This window comes from Dendrobium catenatum, unplaced genomic scaffold (assembly GCF_001605985.2).
Source record: "Dendrobium catenatum unplaced genomic scaffold, ASM160598v2 fragScaff_scaffold_133, whole genome shotgun sequence".
NCBI lineage: Eukaryota > Viridiplantae > Streptophyta > Magnoliopsida > Asparagales > Orchidaceae > Dendrobium > Dendrobium catenatum.
The window spans coordinates 4,964,047-4,980,767 of record NW_021318595.1 but is presented as its reverse complement, the minus strand read 5'-3'; the positions used below and the strand labels follow the sequence as shown (position 1 = coordinate 4,980,767).

The 16,721-nt window shown below is 32.8% G+C and overlaps 2 protein-coding genes across 3 annotated transcripts in view; one reads left to right on the top strand and one right to left on the bottom strand.

Annotated features, from left to right (window-relative positions):
- Positions 1-956: 956 nt before the first annotated feature.
- Positions 957-9,915, top strand: LOC110105745 (THUMP domain-containing protein 1 homolog). The gene is made up of 7 exons (XM_020835356.2): positions 957-1,113; positions 1,204-1,320; positions 3,214-3,609; positions 5,576-5,715; positions 5,807-5,927; positions 6,865-7,005; positions 9,697-9,915. Exons 1-7 carry the CDS (start codon positions 1,042-1,044, stop codon positions 9,778-9,780), a joined length of 1,071 nt encoding a protein of 356 aa, XP_020691015.1. The 5' UTR covers positions 957-1,041; the 3' UTR covers positions 9,781-9,915.
- A 2,335-nt stretch (positions 9,916-12,250) lies between these two features.
- Positions 12,251-16,721, bottom strand: part of LOC110105744 (folylpolyglutamate synthase) — a 35,097-nt gene continuing 30,626 nt past the window's right edge. Inside the window, exons 15-16 of one of the 2 annotated variants that reach the window (XM_020835352.2) lie at positions 13,288-13,484; positions 12,251-12,677 (exon numbers count right to left, since the gene is read on the bottom strand). In XM_020835352.2, coding sequence (XP_020691011.1) covers positions 12,618-12,677; positions 13,288-13,484 — 257 coding nt within the window. In that variant the 3' untranslated portion in view covers positions 12,251-12,617. Of the gene's footprint in view, positions 12,678-13,287; positions 13,485-16,721 lie in introns of those variants that run through there. The other variant, XM_020835355.2, reaches the window with a different exon arrangement.

The following is a 16,721-nucleotide window of genomic DNA, read 5'->3' as shown; positions in this document are numbered from 1 at the left end:
ATCCTGTATTTCACGCTCGAACAAAGCATATCGAAATTGATCAACGCTTTGTTCGGGATCACATTCAAAACAAGATCATTCGTCTTCTGCCTATCAGTAGTGAAGATCAGCTTGCGGATATTCTCACAAAACCACTCTCTACACCCAGGTTCAAAATTCTTCGATCCAAACTGACAATTGGACCCAATTGTCAGTTTGAGGGGGAATGTTAGAATACTTAAGTCATGTATTACTTATTCTCTTCTTGTCCTCCAATAACTAGTGTACACGTGTAAAGCTTAACCATAGCTATTATATATAGTCATAGGCTCTGTAATGAAAAGCAAGATACAAGAAAATAAAGTTTCTCTTTACTGTTCTTCTTCATCATTCGTTCTCTGCTTTCTCCTCAAGAATTAGAGTATGAGTTTCTACAGCCTCATCATCTAAGGAAAGCTTTTTCTTGTCGTTATTTGTCATATTGTATTTGTATTACCTAGTAGCTGTATTCATTATATAATTATGTATATTTTTACAAAAATCTTAGGCTTCATTTGGGACGGCTTTTTCGTTCCTTCTTAAATTAACTTTTTAGCACAAAAATTAAGCATAAAAAAAGCCATCACAAACAAAACCTTACTATTTCTTTTTTTTTTTCTATTATATAAATATATTTTTTAAAGTATTCTCGTTATAGTTGTGTGGGATTAATGGACAATTTTGAACTTAAGACCTATGTGTAGAATTTAATAAAATCATTAAAAGAATAATATAAATATAAAGTAATTCATTTTATGATTAAGAAATGTATCTTATGATTAATTTTGTAATTAAAAGTAATTCTATAGAGGATTATATTTATTTAATTGAAAAGCAGGGTTTAAAACTCGTGCTTAATGTTCATCCTCATGCATATATTTTTAAATTAAATACCTTTGGAAAAAAAAAATTTTGGGGGGTAAACTTTAGCAAAAATAAACCGCAATGCCAACATACTTCACGTCAGTTTCTCTTATTTAGAAGTGATTTTCAGCAAGCCAGTAAGCGGTGGGATCGATAGCAATGGCGGCAGAAAACCAGCCCGGCTCCAACAACAACAACAAAGGCAAAAAGAGAAAATTTTTGCCTCACGGTGTAATGCTCTCTTTGTTTGTTTTCTTCGCAACTGCTATTCTTCATTCGAAGTAGAATTTTCTCAGTCAAATCTTACTTTGAATTCTACAGAAACCCGTTAAGAAGGGGTTGTATCCGCTTCGCCCAGGAGTGCAGGGTTTCTTCATCACTTGTGATGGCGGAAGGGAGCGGCAAGCCACAAACGAAGCCCTAAATCTCCTTGAATCGGTATAAAAGCTGAGATCTTTGAAGAGCTTTCTAATTTTCAAATTTCGAAAGTGACTCGCCTAGTTTTGTTATCTTTTACGTATTTTGCCTTTCTCTGCGAAAAGCTGAGATCTTTGAAGGGCTTTCTTTGTCGGGTTTTTATCCTTTGTTCCTTAATGTTTGATTTTGGTGCAAGAGTTGAACTCCGGCTAAGTTTTATAATTGGCGTTCTTGCTTTCGGTTCAAGGTGCAGCATTTGAGCAATTTTTATATTTTTCTCATTTGTTGATTCATAATCCGATCTTCATGTTTTTAATTTTTTTTTTTTTTTTTTTTTTAAGTTTTGTCTTTTTTTTTCCTTGAGATATCCATTGTTACTTGATTTTCTCTAGTACGATCAAGGGTCTGTTAGATAATCGGGAAGTGGTCAATACCTAGGAGGGGATGGGAAATGACTTGGCGTAAGGAGCTTAAGAACAGAAGGAAAAGGGAAGAGGAAAGAACCGGTAAAGAAAAAAAAAACTATACTAACATTTCATAAACCCATGATATGTTGTGATACAAATGAGGAGAGTCCCAAACTTATATATAAGTGATCTCCACAACTTTTATTATGCTCATTATATCTCCATAATATTTCCAAATCCCACTAGATGTGCATGAGTTAAAGATACTAAACTCTTCTAAACTTTACTAACATTTCATGAACACTAGATGTGTTGTTATACAAATAAGGAGAGTCTGACCCCTATTTATAGGAGATCTATAGTCCTTTTATTATGCTTAACATATCTCTAGAATATTCTCAAATGCCAGTATACATGCATGAGTTTTAAATACTAAAAACTACTAAGAGATAAAGTTTTATGCTTAGCTCATAGAATGTCCAAAACGAACACATTCTAAATCACTACAGAAAGTAAATTAGTCTTCAACACCTCCTCTTAATCACTTTCCTTTACAACTCTTATTAATTTTACTTTTGGCAATGCTTTTGTAAAATGTCAGTTAGTCCTTCTGTCTTTGACACATGCCTTAGGAAAATGTTGGCTTTTTCAATGGTTTCTCATATCATTACAATATGCTTGGTTCACTCATGATTGATTATATTGTTGCTTATTGCTATGATTGATTTATTGCCATATCATAATGCTATTCTGATACTCGTTGCCATTCAATATCCTTAAAAATGCTTCACAAACATATTGCCTCTGAAGTTGACTTTGCAACAACTATATGTTATTGTTCTATTGTAGATAATGTCGCAACACTTCCTATTAAGCCATAAGCAAATTCTCGTCAAAGCAAGAATGCATATCTTGATGCGCCCTACATTTCCTCAAGGCAACCAACCCAATTACTATAAGTTTCGCACCGTGTTGGAACTATGCGAATGGGTAGTTAATTTCAAGGTTCTTGAATTTATACCTTGCGCAAGGCGGCCGCAATGAGATGATGAGGTGGCTTGGTGCAAAAATATAAATTCTATAGAGAGTTGGCTCTCATTTCCTGGTTCTTGATAATCTACCATAATGAATAATCAGAACCCCTTACAACATTAGCATGGTTTGCGTTTTTATCTTCCAAAATTCATAATTATCTTCATTAAAATTTGAAAATTAGAATGTATGTAGGTTTATGTGGCATAAGTTGCCATATTTTGCATGGTGAAGGCACAAGTCGACCATATTTGATGTGAGACTTCATAAATGAATTTAGTCAATTTCCATATGGAATTAAAATAAAAATTGGAATGTTTGGAGTTTTATATTTAACTATATTTTTCAGGATAGCTGTTCTTTGTCATCCTTTAGCTTATTATTACTTTTTTAATTTTATAAACCTGCATAAATATATCTGATGCTTTTTATTTTTATTCTCTTACTTTCAAAAGTGGTTTAATATGTCATGCAGTTTTATGAGGAGCTTGTTCATGGGTCAGATTCTGGTTCCAAGTGCAAGGCAATTCCCACTAAACCAGTAAACAAGATAATTAAGTTTAAGGATTCTGATTCTTCTAGTGATGAAGATGAACCCCCCCTCGCAAAGAAGGAAGAAGTCCTGGAGCATGAAGAAGAGACTGAGAAACCCATAGAAAATAAAAAGGACAAAGTGGAGGATGAATCTCCTCATAGGGAGGATAGTCAAGCGGAGAAGCATGAACAAGAAAATGATTCAGCACCTGTGAAGAGGCAATGCCTGGGAAAAGATCCACCAGCACGTGAACCTGTAGGCTTGGTTGTTACAGAGAATAAGCCCATTGATGAGCTTATTGAAGATGAGCTTAGTGAGTTGGGTGATAGGAACAAGGTAAGCTTCATGAAATGAGTTGTGAAGGGACCATCTTTGTGCTGCATATTTGAATAATGAGAATTTATAATGGCAAATAAAAAAAATTTCCATATGAATTAACCATAATTTTTTTTTATCATGCTTTTTTTGTTTCTTGTACAATCTCATGGTAATTAATATTGTTCTTGAATCATGATCTCAGTTTCATTTTTCCTAAATTTTTCTTGCACGCTGGCTCATTTACTAGATGCATTGTCAATTTGAGATAGCTTCATGCATTCTGAGTGTGTCATTATTAAATTCTAAAGATATTAATTTATTCATTTGTTTTTGTTTGCTTATGGTTTATTAACACAACCTGATATTTTCATACTGACTACTATTTAAGACGCTAAATTTACAAATTTTGATGTCATATATTTAATATCATATTTTTTTACTTCACTTCTCTTGAGCACAACAGCTCAAGTGTCAAATGTTTTACTAACTAGCCACTGTTATTTTGTGATTAGAAAATAGCTTTTAAGCTGAGTTTTTTTTTAACGGAAGTAGCATGACAAAAATTTTGATTCAGTTTTATATTTGGAAAAGATGTATTGGTGATTGTTACTGATTTTTCTCAATAGTTAACTGTTGACCTTAGTGATGTGAAGACGATGATTTTATTGTTTGAATTGTAAATGCTATTGTTAATAAAACACTTTGGAAATTAGAAAAAAATGGAAGATTCACTGAACATCTTTGATCTGGAGTGGTAAAATATGGTTACTTTTTCATGGTTGTAGTTTGTAGAAGAAGGTCATGACATTTTACTATTGCATGAATAAAATATTCTAAAGCTTGCATGTTGCTATTTTAATGTGTTGCCTATCGCTTAGTTGGTTAAATTAGGTTTGATCGTTCCTGTGAAAATTGCTTGTGGGTGACAAAATGGAGGTTTTTAAAGCGGTTGGCTAGTATTTGCTTGGAAAAGTTAGCCTTCACTATATTTGTCACATATGCCAGCGAGAAGCTAGCCAGTTAAATTCCTGAGCCTTACATTGTTGCAGTAGGGCCCAGTAATTTTAGAGTTTGTTTTGGATTCTTGGTTTGATCTAATTGTTTGTGTTTGATGTTTTCTCCTAGGAAACTATCTTTTATTTACATGGGTTTACATTATCCCCGTGTAAACCTTTGCAGTAATTAGCCATAATAGAGGTCAGCTGGCCAATCACTAGGTAAATTGATAGGAAATACTTGAGTTCGCAAATAACCCTAATGGAAAATACTTGAGTTCGCAAGCAACTCTAACAATAATTGATAAAAACGTCAAGAAAAACTCAAGAACTTCGGAGAAAACAATCCAAAATAGTAGATTGTGAGTTGTGTTATAGGAATCAAATCAAAGCAAGTACAAAGCAAAGATACAATTGATCTTCAATTCGAAGGAGGATCTTTCTCTCCCAATCCCTAGACGATGAGTCTAGGGCCCAAGATACAAAAGAGAACTCTAAGAGAAACAATAATCAAGCATAACCCTAACCCTAATCTCCCCCCTCATACTTAAGGCATACAATTACAACAAGAAGCCAAATGATCTACTAGCCCTTGCCGCCCCCTCCTTTGGCTCCTAAATTTTAATTTGAATTCTAGTGGATCCCACCCAAACCCTCTCTCTCCTTATTGCCGCCGCCCCTTCTCTGATACACGTGAACCGGCCCCTTAGAAGGGGCCGGCTGGACTGGTCTGCTAAGGACCGGGCTAACATAAATATGAATCTATCTATAGGCATTCGTTTAAGTAGGACCTTTTTATTTTTGTTGCTTTACCATATATTGTTTTCTTAGTTCTCGCATTTATTGTCATAATCCATTTCTTGTAAGATTCTCAATAAATCTGCAAGAATTTTAAATGCTTTTTCTAAATTGTGCAATCTCTTTTTCTTTACTGTTGAAATTCAATGTTGATTAACTGACCTTTAACATATTTCCTGCTGTTGAAAAAGAGACATTTTGTCAGCCTTGATTCTGGTTGTAATGGCTGCATCTTCGTTCAAATGCATAGAAGGCCTGGAGATCCCAGTCCTGTTGCCGTAGCTAAGCAAATGATAAGTTCAGCTGCTTCAACAAAAAAACATATGTCGAGGTACATAATTCCTTGATTTCGCTTTGTGTTTATCTATGCCAGATTCTTATCTGATTCAGAATACTAAATTAAATGTGAAATTTTTATGCAGATTTATTTTGAGAGTTCTGCCAGCCGAAGTAACATGTTATGCGTCAGAAGAGGAAATTTCAAAGTCAATAAAACCATTAATTGAGCAATATTTTCCACTTGATACTTCTTCTCCCCTGAAGGTAAAGCTTCTTTGTTGTATTCTACTTCTGGGCTTCAATTCTTTTTGATATAGAATGATTTTTCTGGCATTTTTTATTTGTATATAGATGCATCCAGATGATGGCTATGATGATTGTTTCTAAGATTTTTGTAATTATTTTAACCTACTGACCAGTGATTTAAAAGCTACACAGCAAATGTTGTCTTCTTGACACGCCTTCAATTTTATTGGCTTCAAAATAACAAGGACATTTTACATGTTCCCGCATTTGCTGATCGTTTATTGTTCAGGGAACGCATGCAGAGTACAAGAATCTACTTAACCCATCAAAAACATCTAGTTTTTTATTTAAATTCTTTTGAAGTCTATGAAACAGATTAAATCCATAAATGATCTCTAGACTATTCGCATGTGGCCAATTTAGTCCCACCACAGTATCATATTTCTCTAATTCAGTCTATCGACTATAAAAAATTGATCCAAAATGATATTTAATGAAAAAATTGTGTGTAATTGATCTTAATTTAGTCCATTGACTACATAAAATTGATCTAATATTGTATCCGAGAGACCATTTTGGATCAATTTTGTTGGTTGGGGGACAAAACTAGAAAAAGCATTTTCTTTGTTTAGTTTTGGCTTTTATGCAACTTACTGCATAAACCGTAGAGTTCTTTCTTTGTACTTATTTATGCGATAATTTGTGCATGCTTATTTTATCCAATGTTCAGTATCCTGAAAATTTATACTTCACATTGAAATCATTTTCCTTTTTAAATAATACTACTTCAAAACCACTGCAGTTCCTACTTTTGTATAATTTTGCAATTATATGTGCTAATTTTTGTCTAGTAGTCAGTGTCTTGCAGTTTTTAAGTTTCCATCATGCTCTTTAGTGTGTAGAAATTAAGCATTTAGGTTGAAAATACTTGGTCTTATCCATTTGTTATCTGCAGTTTGCAGTATTATATGAAGCACGCTCAAATACGGGTATTGAGAGAATGGCCATCATAAATGCTGTTGCAAAATCTGTTCCTCAGCCTCATAAGGTGGATCTTAAAAACCCAGATAAGACCATTATAGTTCAAATTGCTAAGGTAAATTTTTTACTGTCATTGACTTCACATATTACTGGCCCTATAGTTTTGCTACCATGAAGTATATGTGAGTTGTACCTTCATTAGCTTTTTCTTCTTAAAGATCAGTACAGGTTTTCACTGCTTCTTTTTGAGTTTATTTGCATGGCCATGCTGGCACCCTATCGGTAATTGAACCTTCTGAATGCAATCTAAAATGCAAAATATGCCAGATAGCTCACCCTGAAAATTTAGTATATGTTTGTTGAGATTGTTGTCCCGATTTCTATGTATGTATTTCATTCATACTGATTTTTCTGTTATGATCTGAGATGAAATTTATTATCAATAGAGATAAAAATTTTCAATAGATTACTGTGGGCTCTGAAAATTCGTCCCTGGCCTGCGCTCGCTTTGCTTTTCTTTCTTTTCGGGGGAGTTTTAACAGATTAAGTTCCGTGGTAAATTTTGGGAATGCATATGAGTTTGTAGATAAGACACTACCCAGAGATTTTGCCCTCATTTTGCAAGGACTTCATGATCTGAGTTCTGGCTTCCTATAGGCGCAAGCCCCAATAGTTAATTACTCCTCGCGGTAACGAGAGAGAACTTTCGATTAAGGTTAGTCGTCAATCAGATACGTATAGATACGTGTTATCTGGCATATAGTAGCAACATGGGCATATGTATTTGAAAAGTTTGGATGTTTGAAAATTTGGGTTGAGATATTTCAGAAGTTTGATATTTAAAATAGAAATTTCACCATCTTGCACTTAAAGCGAATATTAGGGGAATGGATGATGGATCCGATCAAGATCTCATGGTTCCGTCGTCCTGGGCCATCATTGTCCCTGGTCTTCTTAGTCAGAGGAGGTAGTCGACCCAACCTGATAGAAGGATTCTTGTCGGCAGCTATGGGCTGCTTCGTCCAAGGATATCTTGTAGATATGGGATGGATATTTGTCTAAGGGGACAAATTTGAATCCAGCTTAGCTAACAGAGGGCTTTGTGCCCTATCGATTATATCATATTAATTCATATCTCAATAATTTGATGTCATTAAATAACGTATTGGCTCTGGCCATAACCGATATTTCATGGTGCCATTTGGCGGCAAATCACTCGGTTCAGAGGGCCCCGAGTCATAACCGTTTATCTTGCGGTGCCATTTGGCGGCAAAACTGCCGGTCAGAGGACACATACCACGTCCTTACTGGCAGAAGACTATTTGAAAATAAATAATAGTGATATTTTCGACTAGGCATTAGCTCTATGTGAGCTGAAGTAAATTTCAATTTGTCCATCCCGACAAACTATTGCGGAGGGTGGATGAATTTTGTTTTAAGTGATTTATGGTTGGATTTTAGTTTTAAATATCTTGGAGGTTTGAGATTTTGAGAATTTCTGTGGAATTTTGGAGTTCTAATGAGCATTTGGGTGGCATTTAGAAAATATTTGTGAACCCCTGTGGTTGAGATCTTCTTTCAACACGGCCATCATTGGGATGACTTTGAGGTCACTTGAAAAATATTTGAATTTTGTGGATATTTGAGGGCATTTTGAGTATTTGAAATTAACCCGTCCGGTTGAGATCTCTTGTTAACGCGGCCATCATCGGGGTGACTTTGAGGTCACTTGAAAAAAAATTGAATTGGGTGGATATTTGAGGGCATTTTGAAGTATTTGAAATTAACCCCTCCGATTGAAATCTTCTTTCAACGCGGCCATCATCGGGGTGATTTTGAAGTCACTTGAAAAATATTTGAATTTTGTGAATATTTGAGTGCATCTTGAAGTATTTGAAATTAACCCCTCCGGTTGAATTCTTCTGTCAACGCGGCTATCATATATTGTTCTAAGATCTCATCTACTTAAGAACTTAAGAAATCTAACTGATCAAAATTTTATTATTTTCAAATAAAACTCACCAATATAACTAATTTTAAATAATTTTGATACACATCATTGTAATTCAAATAGATGCTATATTGATGTTGATCTTTCATATAAATCTACTATGATTTGGAATTTTTGATTTACTAAAAAATTATTGCAAATACTGGTCATTACTTCCTAGCACATCTAAATTATCTTCAACACATTATTGATGCACACATTGTCTTCTTGATATCCATTAAATTCATTCTCGTGGTACTCGATCATATTTTTTAAAAGTTAAAAAAAATGCAGAGTCATCTTATTTTTTAGTTAGTAAACTTATTTAAAAAATTGCTTCATTTGTTAAATGCCAAAATGATTGTACTTCATGATTCGTTTCTCATGTACGGGGATAAAGGCTTGTTGTTGTTATATTCGTTTTCCAAATGTCATTCTTTTTATGTATATATTGTGAAGAAAATACAAATGAATTGACTGTATTTATTTTGCCTTTTTATATGATGCTGCAATCTTTTATATGACCAACCAAATTACCTTTGAATCAGTGGTGTAATCCATGAGGGGTTGAGAGCGACTCTTCCCCTTCAATATTTAAGAAAAAACTCTATGTTTATCCTTAAATTCTTCTGCAAAATGTATATCATAGAAGCTGTCCTTCTCCCTCTCTTGTTTAAGATCTAAATTTTGTCACAACTTGGAACAAATCTGTAGACATTTATTGGAGAATAAAGCATGCCAGACTTTGAGATTTTGGGCTGTTTCATTTTTTTAATTTTTTCATACTATAAATATCACCTTTTCCTTTCATTGCAGACTATCTGCTTGATTGGAGTCGTTGAGAAGTATAAAGAGTTCGCCAAGTACAACTTGAGGCAGCTAACATCACCAGAACAGTAAGTCTTTTTTGTCGTTATGAGGCTTTTACAGACCAATGAAGAACTCTCATCCTTCTGATCTTACTGTATTAAACTGTTTGGTATTTTAAGAGATTCTAGCATGATCGAAGGAGTTCCAGATGAGGTATTTCATAGATAACTTGATTGTTTTATAAAATTTAAAGTAGTAATCATAAAAAAGATACTATCATTGTTTAATAATCTAATCAAATACTGAAAAAATGTGAAATTTCATAGTGATATTTATGTAGTGAGAGGTCTTCCCTTTTGCCCAAAGTCTGATCTTGCCACAGCCAAGGTTGTGCATATCACTCCCTTATGAACAACCAGGCTATTAATGGCGACGTCATGAGTTCTAATTGATTTCAAGCTCTTGATTTTGGTGGCTGCCTATACCTTGAGGATCCTACCCTAGAGCCTGAGTAAATAATATTGTTACAAACACCAAGGCATGAGATAGTGTCATCATGCTCAATCCAAAGTTGCTTGTGATTTTGTCGATTTTGGGTGAAGCTTTTTCGGTGAATGAGTTTGATGACTAACAATAGGGAAAGTGATTATAAGGTGGAAAGCTCTTTTAGGGTGATGGGAGATTTTCTAGACGTGAATGTGATGATTTTTGTGAGTGGTAAAGATACGGTTGCTCGAGGCAATTTAGGCTTTGATAGAGCCGTTACGATGTCCGAAGCAGAAGAATAGGAGTTTGGGTTTTTGCCAAGCAATGGTGTCGTTGAGATGGAAGCGCTGAGGATGAACTCACTGGCGAGGGCGAGGGGGGAGATGGGGGTGGTGTGGCTGTAGAGGATTGCAAGGGGCTTGTAGTACAAGTCAAAGGTGTTGGTGAGAGAAGTGGAGAAGATGACCATTGATGATTGGGGAAAAGAGTGAGAAGTTAGGGGAGAAGAGAAGAGGATAGATAGTGGTATGCAAATTTGGAAACAGTTGGCCAGAAAGGGGGAGAGATTTGGTGGAAGAAAAGCTTTTTTGGTTGGATGGATGGGTGTTTTGGGGGCTTAGATTTTGGAGGCCTGTGATTTTGAATTTTTTTAAGGAGCGGGGCTGCCCAACGGCTACTTTGAAAACAAGCCACTTAGCGGTCAAGTATACTGATTAGTTCACAGTTCATACCCTAAATTTTGAATATTTCATGTTTAAACTCGAATTAAACATGAATTCTTCTAATTTTTTTTTTGTTTACCGCATACAATCTAATAAAATATTTGATAAAAAAGGATAAATTAATTTTGATTTAATTTTGAAATATTAATTGATGCAAAAATATTAGATGATTAATCCTCATATTTAGTATTTAATCTTTTTAGAGAAAAATAAATTTAATCATTAATAATTTGATATATTTAATCTAATTTTAATCTTCTTTCATCATTCTAATAATAGCACTTCTAATTTTATAAAATATAATATATGATAAAATTTAAGATGAATACAACATAGGTGAATTAATTTTATACTTTTTTAATTATATTATGATATATAATAGAAATAATATTGAGAGAAAATATTACTATAGTTTTTTTTTTTTTAATTATTGATACAAATTTTAAAATTACATTATAAGTTATGCTCTCCCTCTTTCATTCTTAGAAACACAAAAAATAAAAGATGGGAATTATAAAATGTAGAATGCTCAATTACGTCACAATTAATATAAGTTAAATTCATATATAAACTTATAAATTTAAATTTTTTAAATTTATATTATATGCTTAAATATAAATTTATGCTTATAGAACAAATATTAAATTCACAATAGAAAATTGCACTTATAAATAATTCATATTAGAACATTTATAATTACTAAATAAACTAAAAATTAAAACTTATTTAGTACATAAATAAATAATTGAAATAGATAAAATTTAAGTTGCTTAATAGGGTTTAAAATTGTCATTTTCGGTTAAATTCTATCAATATCTCAAACATATTCCATTGCAGGATCATCTATGATCATTAAAATAAAATTTTGCATCAAAATATTGAACTCAAAATCATTGCATATATTTTGATCTCAAAATCATTGCATTTATTGCGAGATAAATAAAATGTATAGTACATGTTCATAAAAAATGTTGACTTACAAGACATGAACATTCATATAAAATTACAAATGCAGCTATATATTCGAAGGCAACACTTCCAAAGAACTATTATGATCTTCATATCACAATCATAATTTTTATTTTATCTTTGATTTCAATACATTTTTATTGTAGAAAATCACTTTCTACAACAGCTTTCAAAAAAACTATTTTTTCCGTAAAAACATTACAATCAATTTTATAAAAAATTCTAGCCATCTCAAATAAATCTTTAATTTATCAAATTATTATGAAAAATTGCATTTGCCCAATGATTATTGATGTACTTTCTAGTAGTAATCATAAACATTAGAATAGAACCAAATGTGATTTGGATCATTCAAGAAACAAGATAAGTTAGTTCTATAAATATTGCCCAACTTCATAATATTTGATTTATGATATACATTTAGAACAATAAGCATAATAGAATGTATACAAATTGTTAATCAATCATAGAGAAATTTAAATCCTTTCAAATGAATGTTACTACATCCTCACAGAGTAAAAGAAATCATACTGAGTAGTGTGGGCATCATCTGATCCCTCTAAGAAATTGAGTCATACATTACAGAAAAATAAGAAGAATAATCATTTAATTTATTGGAACAAGCAATTAATTACCAATCTGCCATCCATGAACAGGTGCAGAATTACTCATGCTGTGATACTGAGAAATTTGGAAGGTGCCAACTTACATAAATGTTCAGAAGGGATAGCTTTAGGATGATCATTCCAATCATCTCTTCAGAAGCCTCAATACATCACCCACTAGATGCAAGGATCCAGTCACCAGAACCTGGATTTAGAACACAGACAGAAAAATATGAAATTTTAGAATAAATGTTGGTTCTATTTAGGGTCGAGATTTTATCTCGAAAACCGAAGAGAGAGAGAGAGAAGTATAAATGTCCATATATGCTTATTAAATATTTTTTTAAAATCTAACAACAACAAAATCGAGCCTTTGTCCTACTACGTGGAGTCAGGCTACATGAATCCTTTTTCTCTATTGTGTCATGTTAAAAGTCAAATTCTCGTTTAAATATAATAAAGAAATATCATTTCTAATATTTTATAATCAAGTATTTTTAGGTCTACCTCTATCTTTCTTAATATAAGTCAAATCTATCAAAAAGAAAAATAAATATTTTGAGCTGGCTCAAAATCAATTTGATTCAAGCCGAACATGTTCAAAATCAAATATGTTCAATCCACATGTTAACGTTTCAAGGGATGTTGAGTTGAGACAAAGATTAACTCGAAATCAAATCATTCTCATCTTTAGTTCTGCTTTTTTTTTCTTAGTAATGCCCATAGTTGGAGGGAGCCTCCTGCATTGGGTAATCCCAACAACAACAGGAAAGGATGATGCAATTCTAAATCTATTAATGATCATGTCATTTTACCTGAAGCTGAAGAGTAGGGTTTTCTCTCACACAATCCCTCAAAAATTTTAATGTCAACGGCAACGATGGAATGACTGCGCTGTTAGTGACCTTTTGATTTGCTGGATCAGATTTTTGAGAAGGATCTCCAGAAAGCAATCCCAAAGATGACAAGCTTGTCGATTTCTCAGAATTTAAGCAGCTATCAACAGTAGCATCTGAAAACAATTACTTGGGCCAATAAGCATTGCGTACCTTAAAGAAAATACAAAGGAGAAAATATAGTTGCCATTATTGTATAGAGAAAATGCACAGCGTTGACTGTTCTGTCCAACACCAATGCAATATTCTATTATCCCATCCATTTGATTCTAATCAATCTAATATTACTAATAGATTTGGAACACACAAGTGATGGTTTCAACTCTGATTGTCTGTGTAACAAGAATGAAAAAAGATTTAACCCTCGCATAAATTGAGGGAGTCAAACTTTTAGCTTCTCTTGTAGTTTTCTTGGAGAGACCAGCAACTGATAGCCCAAAATTTCTCTGTCTAACCAAATTATATATATAAAGCTAAAATGTATATAAAGCTTTATACCTCATAATCTTGAGTAGAGATAACAATAAATGAGCCGAACCAACAACCCGATGTGAACATGACACAAAATTCAAGTTTGGGTTGGCCCAATTAAATTCTGGGTCAGGTTCAGGCCTCAAATTTTAACCTGATTCAATTTCAGTTAATGTTTGGGTTGACCTGAAAACCTGAAATTGATTTGAAGCTGATCCAATTACTATTTGAGTTCAGGTTAAATGTATTATGTTTGAGTTAAAAGATTCATATTTCGGTTAAAGAGATCATGTTTGGATTAAACAGGATGAGTTGATCCATGTAATAAGGGATTAAATAGGTTTTATTCAGGCAAGTTGAGTTGGGTACAACAAATTGACCAATATAATAGATGGGTTGGATTCAGGTCAAGCATATTTGGGTCAGGTTAATTTTGAGTTAAATTCATATCCGACCCACAAACCCCAATTGACACTTCTAGTGTTTAATGTTTCAACATCATCATTAACTTTATCTCAATTTTTTGCATTGGCTTTATGTGTCCGCACTATTCATTTGCTCCTATCTAGTGTTGAATAAGGTGCTAACAATTTTACTAAATTTTTGTTTACACAACTATGCATGTTTATCTTTTATCTAGCCTAGACCAACCATTTCCAAACTCTTTGACATTAATTTTATTTATTAACCTTATAATGCATCTTCTACACTTTATTTTACATGATGCCCAAACAAGCCAAATATTTTTTTAATACTTAATATTCAATCAATTTTATTACTACAATCTCTCAAACATAATCACTTATCTGTATATCACTTATGATTTTTCTAAACAGCCATCTAACATCCTCATTTTTATCATAATAAATTTAGCTAATTATACCTTTTGTATTACCAACACATTCTCATATAACATAATCAACAGAATTACAATTTTGTATAATTTATTCACAAGTCTCCATGATATTTTCTTATCACAAATTACACCTGAGACAATTCTCCACTTCAATAAATCAGCCTTAACTTTAAAAATTATATCATCCTCTATTTTCTCATCCATCTTACTATTTAAAAAATAACCACAACACTTCATTTACTTGTTACATTTACTAAAATTGAATAACATATGCTCGGTCATTGTTTAGCTAATCGTAGGTCCTTAATCTTCTAAATAAATTTTCATTATTCTTTCTACTTATTTCAACAAAGGTCTCACTTATTAACTATATCATCACAAAACATACAAATTCTAGGATATCTCACTTGGGATACCTTTGTGAGCTTCTCCATATTAACAACCTATATAAAACGTTATATACTGGACAAATATCCTGATGTAACCGTATTGAGTTTGGAGTTCTTTGGTCACTCCACATCTACTACTAATATTAGTCAATATGCTATCATACATACCTTTAAGAATATACTTTTGACACTCATTTTTCTTCAGAGTACATCATATTAATTCTCATTGTACTTTATCCTATGCTTTCCTAAGATAAAAAACAAAATCTATTTACATCAAATCCCCTTTTTGTTCTCTATATTTTTCCATTGCTTACCAAACAAATAGCCTCCATAATGAAATGTTCTTCACATCAACCCAAAATGATTCTCTATTGACATTTATAAGTCTACATTTTTGCCACTCTCACCTATAATTTTATTATACAACTCAAATTTGATTATTTAACAATTACCAAAATTCTAAATATCTCATTTAGTCTTAATTACTTGTACCGTGATGTAGCTTCTCGTAGGAGTGTCAATATTTAGCACAACTCGATAATTTCAAATCCTGACCAGATTGCAAATTTGGGTTGGGTTTGGGTCAACCCAAAAACCTGAAATAAACCCGGAACTAACCAGTTTGTCACAGTTGCGTTCCATCCGCTTGTCCGTTTGTCGCAGTCGTCCTCGCCCTAGCTAGCTCTCACCTGCTCGCCCACATGCGCCCGGCCCGCTCGCAGTTTCACACTCATCCTCATAGTCGCGCTCAACCAGGTCAACGAGTTTGGTCGGGTCAACCCAAGTTAGGGGCGGGCGATTTATCTTAAAAGAGTAACAATTTCTCACTTTCAAATTCCATTATCTTATCCAAAGACTCTATTTCTTTTGATTTTTTTTACACTTGAGATGTATATCAATAAATACTATCCTATATTGTGTGAAAAAACCATCCTTCTGAAATTTATATACAATCTTTACAAGAAGAAATTATTTTACTTCTTATTTTCCTTCTAAACTAAGAATAATCAATTTAAGATTTAGTGACTCCACATTTGTAAGTAAATAAGTGCTCTACTGGCTTATTAAAGTGTTCACTATTTCAACAAGATCATATAATACTGCAAAATCCAATATATAGCTTCTATCATTTCATTTGTATCCCCTATTTAAAAACCAACTTGATCATCTCATAACCCATCCTATTAGGACTTACATAAAAATTTAAATCATTTCCAATAACTATGAATTCTTAACAAGTACACATTGTAGTAGTTCATCCATTTTTTTCACAAAATTTATGTTTTCAATTGTCTTCTAATCTAACTTGAGAAACACAAGCATTAACCATATTCATAATTTTCTCGCTCATAATTATCTTAATAGCAACCTCCTAATCAGTAACACTATTAATCTCAACAATTTTATCTTTCAAGTTTCTATCCATAACTAGCTCAACTACATTCCTACTGTTAACCTTTCCAACATATTTTCCTTTCTATTTAAGTTTCTTATATACAAGCAATATTTATTCTTCTTATTATTACAGTGTTTATCAATTCTCTGATCTTCACATTCATTATAATCGGGTTAATTTAAGGAAAATCACATAAGACTAACGTCCTAACCCAATGTAGCTTATTTTTCATCACAAT

What these genes read in the sequence shown, in the direction of transcription:
- LOC110105745 (XM_020835356.2), top strand. Translation starts at nt 1,042, where the DNA reads ATGGCGGCAGAAAACCAGCCCGGCTCCAACAACAACAACAAAGGCAAA. An exon ending in CCCTAAATCTCCTTGAATCG is followed by an intron (nt 1,321 to 3,213) that starts GTATAAAAGCTG and finishes TATGTCATGCAG; the next exon opens with TTTTATGAGGAGCTTGTTCA. An exon ending in AGTTGGGTGATAGGAACAAG is followed by an intron (nt 3,610 to 5,575) that starts GTAAGCTTCATG and finishes CTGTTGAAAAAG; the next exon opens with AGACATTTTGTCAGCCTTGA.